The 8,607-nt window shown below is 40.6% G+C and overlaps 1 protein-coding gene across 3 annotated transcripts; it reads left to right on the top strand.

The window, feature by feature from the left end:
• Nucleotides 1-988: 988 nt before the first annotated feature.
• LOC137294923 (carboxypeptidase inhibitor SmCI-like) lies at nt 989-8,211 on the top strand. Of its 3 annotated transcripts, none has more exons than XM_067826095.1 (7): nt 989-1,090; nt 3,567-3,658; nt 4,367-4,528; nt 6,744-6,905; nt 7,204-7,365; nt 7,647-7,808; nt 8,019-8,210. In XM_067826095.1, exons 2-7 carry the CDS (start codon nt 3,586-3,588, stop codon nt 8,177-8,179), a joined length of 882 nt encoding a protein of 293 aa, XP_067682196.1. In that variant the 5' UTR covers nt 989-1,090; nt 3,567-3,585; the 3' UTR covers nt 8,180-8,210. The 3 variants fall into 3 exon arrangements, with proteins under 3 accessions (XP_067682196.1, XP_067682197.1, XP_067682195.1); XM_067826096.1 differs by lacking the exon at nt 989-1,090 and adding an exon at nt 2,848-3,012; XM_067826094.1 differs by lacking the exon at nt 989-1,090 and adding an exon at nt 3,256-3,374 and having other exon boundaries at nt 8,019-8,211.
• Nucleotides 8,212-8,607: the final 396 nt, after the last annotated feature.

Raw genomic sequence — 8,607 nt, 5'->3', positions numbered from 1 at the left:
TCTAGTATTTAACTGCTTTTCCTGCAACTGTAAGCCTTAGTGGCATTTGTGTTCCGCGTTTAAAGGTACGATGCATATGTCAACTCACACTTCCCTTTAGTAATGAATTTCTGTCAATACAACTAAACATAACTGTACGTATGTAGATTATAATGTTGAATTAAAGAGTTCGAATGACTGAATGCTACGTTTGCTCTAAGTCGACTATCGCACTCTCTAATGGCCGAATTTTGTTTCAAGCGAAGTCCAGTGTTATGTCCCTAACAGTGCTCTTTAGGAATATCCACCTCACAATTTGTGATTGAAACCAGTTCGACAAACATCGCGTGCGACAGGTTTCGATGTACGGAGCAATCGTTTACATTCCATATTAGACTAACGGCTAGTCTCTGGAATGAACATATTTTACTGAAAAAAACGTTCATAGTGAAGTAAAAATAATATAATGAAATGGAGCCCTAAGACTTTCTTCAAGTTCAGAAGCTATGGAAATCTAGACTTGCCACATTTTCTAGCCTTGCGTGGGCTTACTTTCTAATTCCATATATGGGAAGTGTCATACGTTTGGAAACTGTTCGCCTCCAAGTTTCTATTATCGATTTCAGGGGATAATAAGTCTTTTAGTGCACCAACAGGATACCACAGTGAGTTCATATACCCCGATATATATAATATAAGCCCAAATATTGTCTAAAGTGTGACATTGTGTCTTTTCAAAAGTTGCAGTTGAACAGACTAAAATAATACTGTAGATCTACATGACCCGCCGGCACTATTGAAAAGTAAGCCCGTTTCTCGAGGAAGAGGGCTTACTTTTCAATAATGCCAACGTGTCATGTTGTATCTAACTGATAAACGGACTCATATATTTCAATAATTGGTATTTACTGTTGAAACTTGAATGAGGCTTGCAGCCGTCGCCTCGCCTTTCATGCGCAGTGCACGTGCTCTACATGTTGTCCCCGTGCCCTGCGCGTGCGCTCCCAGCACTACCCGTCTTGCAAGGTTCATACCGACAGTTCACACCGACAAACAATCTCATTCTTCGCAGCAATCCTCCGAAGCCCACAGTGGATAAACCGACAAGCTAGTGAGCGAAGGGATGCGGGTTCGAAACCGGGTGTCTGGACTACATGTTGGAAACTGGCAATAATGTCATATTTCATGATCGCATTCAGTGATGACAACACAAAGTCGTATCAATCTTCAAAACAAGTGATAATTTAAAGTCAAGGGCTGTTCCTCAGATAATCCCAGGGCAGGGGGACGGTATTAAAATAATATCCCTGTGCACGGGGATGAGATACTTGTCCGGGACAGAGAGGCATTATTGTGATGACTGGCCGAGGATGCGAGATCATATCCGATTTGAGGGATATTACGAGAAAAAAGTGTCCCCTAGGAACAATATTGATGTCACTGTGCGTCGGTTTATAAGACCGACTCACTCTGTCCTTTCAAAGGGTATAGTTAAAAATTCCTTTTCTGGGAGTAATGTGAATGAAAAACGAAGAAATATTTCATAGAACGAAATGACCTATTTTGTGCAGGCGGTGTTATGTCGCAGTGGTATACATAGTTTAACAATGTTCCATGTGTACTATAAGGTATCAGGATCGGGTGGTCAGCTTCGCTGACTTGGTTGACGCATGTCATTGGTTCCCAATTGTGCAGATTGATGTTCATGCTGTTGATCTCTGGATTGTCTGGTCCAGATTCAATTATTTACAGACCGCCTCAGCTGGAATATTGCTGAGTGCGGCGTAAAACTATAGTTTGCTCACCCCAGGGTATACTACCTTAGATATTGAAAAAGGTTCTTTAATTATCGCCAGTCTACAGACTAATACTAGACTAACACTATTTGGTAGGATGGCAAGTTTATACTGCCAAAGGCTGTTTTCCACTTTGCAATACTTTTGCTGAGAGGAGAATATCACCACCATTGTCTTCATTGTTATAACCGATACTGCAGTCACTGTCGCTCTATTTTGTCACTGTAACACGTTTGTAGTGGTTTGTATCAATTTGTTAACTTAGTTCATTTTAGGATTCCATTGCCAATTATTTGCCATTGATGTGTCATTAAGTTTGCTAGTGTCACCAGTTTCTTTCAAGTTTTGATTTCCATTTAATCATCGTATTAGTTTGAACTCAGGAATCACTACGTAACAAGAATTAGGATTCAAAAGGATCAATTTACTTCGTGCAGACACACCATTCCAGGTATCAATACTCTCTGCACGTTTTGATTGTCACTGAATTGTCAGGATATCACCTGATAAATATTGACAACGTCTCAGCTGCTACACATGCGTTTACTGTTACAATCATTGCGGCAACATGTTGAGGCGCAAACAGCGTAGATAGGCTCGATATTTCTGTAACGTTTAGGTTTTGTCTGACATTATTCCTTTTTCCTTGATCAGACACGCAGTAAATAATTGATAGAGAAATTATAGACACCGATATGAATGTAATTTCCGTCAGTCTCAACAGCTGGCTTTGAGTGGTTACTGCTTGACATTGTGACGATGACATTTGAAGTAGAGGCAGTTGATTCAATGTCTAATTCAACATAACCACAGTGAATTCATTCTCGCTGTAATTTAATTTAAATAAAGGGAAATTAGTGCTAAACGTGCAAAGTCCTTTAAGCGATTCTGACCAAGTGTAGGTATGTGGTCGTCTTGCTCTCAAACACTGGGTCTTCACGAAACGGTAAGCTTGTAATGCCAAAACAAAGCAATTGTCCTTTCCCCCAAAACATTGCTTAAAAAATGATCTGAGTGGAAAATTGCATCGGACAATTTTGTCACTAATGCGCAACGGTACTAAGGCCTTAATGTTGGGGACCTCTTAAAGTTAACATGCAAGGTAAAACACAACCTTGCAGATTCTGATACCTCTCGGTATGCACATCGGGGTTTATAAGCCATAAACAATACACCTCAGTGCACACCCATCGGCTCCGACTGGACTCGGTATCGCGACAGCTTTGTTTCGAGGGAGGTAAACCCAAGTACAAAATATTGCACTTTTCATTTGCGATCATACGCTTGTAATTCTGTTTATTTGATATTTTTCTTAATCGTCAATGCATTTTATATATTTTGAATAAGTGATCACTGTGTTTTAATTGTGTTTTTCTTTTTTGGTTGCATGTGACCTTATGTGAAAAAGCATATTCGATTGTACGATCGCAAGAATATACATTCAATTTCTTCGCATGGCTAGATTTGTTCGATAAATGCGGGAAGGCATATTGAGCACATTACAAAGAGCGCTTACAAATGCTTCTCAAAAGCTCCCATTCAATTACCTGTTAACATTCGGTGTAAAGGTATCGTTATTCATGACATGTGTCGCGTTTGGTGAGTTACTTAATAAACATGTGATACGTAGGAGAATGTTTGGGCATACTTTCCAATTTCCATTTTTATCTGTACATATAAAGATGAATGATCAGCATGTTCAACGTTTGTAATCATTTTGTAGACAGTAAATACCGAATGCGTTTGGGCGTGGAAACAACAGCTCTTGTGAAACCATCTGTTCTATTTCAGCTAAGTGTGTAAGTCAGCCATGATGAAGACGGTTCTCTGCCTAGCTTCTTTGATGCTCCTTGTTGGACAAAGTCACCAACAATCTAAAAAAGGTAAGTGAAACAGAGTGCTGAACATTGTTGCTGTTTTTATCACTAGAAATGATACATTCGCTGTGGACGTAGTTTTTAGTGCTATTTAGATGTGTGGAGTGCTCTCATTATCATTAAGGTCATGACTGCAGACACAAAGTGACCAGACCCGTGAAGGTCCGGGGTAGAATAGGCCTTCAGTAACCCACGCTTACCATAAAACACTCACATATGCTTATCGTAAGAAGCGACTAACGGGATCGGGTGGTCTGTCTGACACATGACATCGGTTCCCATTTGGAGATGGATGCTCATGCTTTTGATCACTGGATTGTCTGATCTAGATAAGATTATTTACAGACCGCCACCATATAGCTGGAATATTGCTAAGTGAGGCGTAAAAATAAAGTCATTCACTCACTAACAAACGACCGTAAAGCCATCTCTCTTACGTCATATTATTATTAGTACTATTAGTCCTTCAAATTCTTCCTTACCAAGAGCAGAGAGCGCACTTCGAAAGTGCACAGTCGACAAGGGATCTTTCGTTTCACGCACACACACACAAATGAATTCCTGCATGGGGGTCTCTAGTATGTTTCAAGTAGCCGTCTTGTAGCGGTCAAATTTCCGAATCAAGTAATATCGACAAACAACAAACGAAATCGAACTAAGTGCTAAAATCTTTCCAGTTCTCTCTTTGTAATGAAAACAAATTCCTTGTTCCAGACTGCGACCTTAAGCCCGAAACAGGACCATGCAGAGGATCGTTCAATCGGTTCTACTTTCACCCTTCATGTGGGGAGTGTGACACATTTACTTACGGCGGTTGTGGTGGTAACGGAAATAACTTTAAAAGTGTCGAAGAATGCGAGAAAGCCTGCCTTCCAGGTAATATAAATTGATTACATTGTTTTCTTTGAAGTATACTTAATTGCATGATACACTGTATGGCTGTATATGTATATCTGGGCCCAGATTTTCGGAGCTCTCTTAGCGCTAAGATAGTCGTAAGATAATGTTAATGTATGGCACTTACGACAATCTTAGCTTCGAATATCTAGCCCCTGGTACGCTGCCAATGTAGGAAAGCTGTGTTAAATTACAGTGTACGTAGAGACAGGGGGTTCAGACGGGGATATCTGTTGGTAGATTAATTACAGTTTTGCTGCGCATTGTTTCACATACATGCTTAGGGACTAGTTACTGTGCGTGACATAGGCGTTGGCAGATGTAAATGTTACTGGAGATGTTGCTCCCTTCCACCCATGAGTGTTTGGTGTGTTTACTCTGTAACCCGGATCCTGCATTCGATATCCTTCTGATGTTTTTAGCAACGGGGAAAAATACATTTATCCGGAATTAAGAACGAATATTTATACATAATTCAAAAGTATAACAGGATGAGTACCTGTCCCTACATACGCTCAGTCACATGTATGTGTTTCCAGGTCACGATAAATCAGTGGCCAAAAGGCTTCTATTGCAACTCTCGTGTGTCTGCTTGTGTTGATGAAGAAGGATGGGTGACCTGTAACATCGTTATTTGATTATGATTCACAAACACATGTTCTTGATATGGTCAGAATCGCAACACGGACTAGCAGATGTTTATCATGAAAACAGGTTTTTATGCAAGTCGCTTGAAACGTCAACTCGCTTTTACAAAGGCCTTTAGGTTCGATCACAGTACTTCTCTCAGTCCTTCTTATCTCTTAACATGGTCACGTCAAAAGTGGATTAAATTCTAATCGGAGATTAAAGAATACGACAATACCTAGTATGCCAAATTGTCGTTACCATGGCAACTCTGATATTTCACCTTATGTAAGAGAGTAATAAATACGATGCTACATGACAAAGTATGATGTAAAGTTTAATAAGTTGATTCAACGCTATCACTAAGCCCTAGGTATCTATACATTTGAACATACACACGAATGAGTACCATCGTACATGTTAACATCAATTCGAATTAACTCGCCATCAATACCTTGAGCTAGTAATTCCTTCTGAAACTTTGAAGTCTGGTATAAAGGAAACCCATTGAAGAACGTTACACTGACATTCATCTTGTGTATTCAGCATCATTTCACGTTCATCAATTCATCACATGGGAAGCACGTGCACAACGTGGGAGCCTCCTACATGTGCACGGGGTGTCATTATTAATCTTGACGTTTTTCAGGCAGATCGATAAATTGCTGTAGACCATTTTTCCCCGATAATTTGTTGCATCTGTGTGTAATATCGTCGGATACGAAATGACATTTATGCTCTAATTCTGGGGTAATGTTCGGTTAAGAAGGGTTGTTTTGGGTGATTTTATAAGAGAGGCAGGGCGCGGTGGGGTGGCCTTCTGGTTAAACCGTTCACTCGTCGTGCTGAAGAGGCCATTTCTGGCGTCCCCAGCCGTGATATGTACTGGAATATTGCTGAAAACGGCTTAAAACTAAACTCACTCACTCTCTCACTTATAAGATTCATGGGATTCATGGACCCAAAGGACTGAATGGATATGTATGTGAAAGAACTGTGGTATTTAGAAGTTGTTGAGTTTTTGTTTGTAATTTTCGACCTATTTCTCTGTAATAGGCTGTTCACACTGTCCAGGTTTTCCAAGTTACTTCCCAATAAGTAGTGTTCCGGTTTAAGAACAGGTCACTGACTTCTGAGTATCGACCAGATAAAAATATAAAGACCAAAAAGGTTGATTTAACATCTTGTTTCTACATCACATTAGGCTATTGCAGTGGTTACTGGGCGCCTGCAGTTGTTCAGAATCACACCTACTACATATTCTTGAAACATTCAGTAAATGACGCATGGCATGACAGATGATCGCACTGTATTAGACTTGTCTCCTCACAGGTGTGATGACATGACGCATGAACTACGTCGCACACACACACACACACACTTAGAAGTATGTTACACCAAATGCCTATTAAATATAGGGAATTACCTATAGAAGCATTAGATATGTATGACGTATCTATATGTGTGCGTGCGTGCATGTATGAATGAAACTGTCTGGATAGAAATTGATGTGCTTGTTGAAGAAGTAAATGTATAAGACTCGACGTTCAATTTCTATTTCTTGCAGTCTGCAAACTAAAACCTGAAACCGGACGCTGCAGGGCGCGATTCTCTCGTTACTTCTACGACCCTGACAGCGAAACCTGTAAGACGTTCACATACGGAGGTTGCGGTGGCAACGCCAACAACTTCAAGACCAAAGCCGAGTGTGAGAAAAAATGTGTCCCAGGTATTGTGTACAGACTTATTTCTACACTGTCTTTAATATTCATGATTTAGCTGTGTCACACCCATAACAGCTCACATACTTTGTTTCTCCTTTTGGTAGCGTTATAACAGTGGCATGTGTCACAGGAGACCCAGATTACACTGATTAAGATTAATATGCCAGATTACACTGTCACTGCTAAAATATGCTCAGGTATTGTGTTATGGTGGTCTGGGAACCGTGTTTCCATGGTAACGACCAAGACCAGAGCGCGCAATAATCATTCATATCAACACATCTTGTTTTGTTTCTAATTCAGTGTGCGAACTTAAACCTGAAGTTGGACGCTGCAAGGCTCGGAAACGCAGGTTCTTCTACGACCCTGAAACCAAAAAGTGTAGGAGGTTCTACTACGGAGGTTGTGGTGGCAACGCCAACAACTTTAAGACCAAAGCCAAATGTGAAGAAACTTGTGTCCCAGGTAATATAATATGTGCTACATTGCCTTAAATTTAATTATGTCTGGGTATGTGATGGATCAAATTTAGAAGGGGTGCACATGGCACAGATAATGGGCACACTGCATTATCTGTCTCTCCAAGTGTTGTGAGACGTTGTGCTATGGCAGAATGCACCGACCGTGTACTGCTGATATGTCTACTAGAAGATGTTGCAGAGTCAAGACGTTAATGTTTTTGTTATAGTGACATTGAGCACATCCTTTTGAAGAATTCTTGAAACCCATGTTTCTACATCATGCAGTTTGCGAACTTGAACCTGAAGTCGGACGCTGCAGAGCACGGATGCGTAGGTTCTTCTACAGCACTGATTCCCAAAAGTGTGAGGAGTTTTTCTACGGTGGCTGTGGTGGTAACGCCAACAACTTCAAGACCATCGCAGAGTGTGAGGAAGCATGCATCCCAGGTACTATAAGCAGAACGCATGCTACAGTGCGCTATGTCTGCATGAAATCATTATGTACTATAAGAGCCTCTTCCAATGTCAGATCAGATCACAGTTAATGTTCGTTTATGATTGAAATGTTCTGTTGTGGAGGTCGGTTGACCATGGTTCCAACATAAACAGCCTTCAATTTATCAAATCCTATACTCCATCTGCTTCTTCTCCATTCAGTTTGTAACCTTAAACCGGAAGTCGGACGTTGTAGAGCAAGAATCCCTCGGTTTTTCTACGACTCTGACAGCGGAACCTGTAAAGAATTCTCCTACGGTGGCTGTGGTGGCAACGCCAACAACTTCAAGACCATCGAAGAATGTGAGGACAGATGCGCCTGACCTCATTCTTGAATAAAGTCGTGATATCCCATTGAGCTTTCCTGTATTGTTTATCAAGGACGAGGTAGGAGAGTGGGCGTATAACAAAGGGTCGATTTCCAGACTACCAATTAACCAGAAATATGTACGTAAGAATTGGATGTGAAGCCAACAAATAAATGTTACCCAGATACAAACGTATCAGTTATAGCAATTGAGACAGTGGTAATAAGTTAATAAATTTCACTGCCACAGTGGTTATGCCAGCTTCCGAAATGCATGTAATACATGTAGGAGGTGTATGCAAGTATGAAGTGGGTGAATGGGTTTAGTTTTACGCTCTCAGAAATATTCCAGCTATATGGTTGCAGTCTGTGAATATCTAGTTTGAACCAGACAATTAAGTGATCAACAATGTAAACATGAATCTATTTGGATATGATGACATG

This window comes from Haliotis asinina, chromosome 8, assembly GCF_037392515.1.
Source record: "Haliotis asinina isolate JCU_RB_2024 chromosome 8, JCU_Hal_asi_v2, whole genome shotgun sequence".
Taxonomy (NCBI): Eukaryota; Metazoa; Mollusca; class Gastropoda; order Lepetellida; family Haliotidae; genus Haliotis; species Haliotis asinina.
This window is presented reverse-complemented; position numbering and strand designations above follow the sequence as displayed.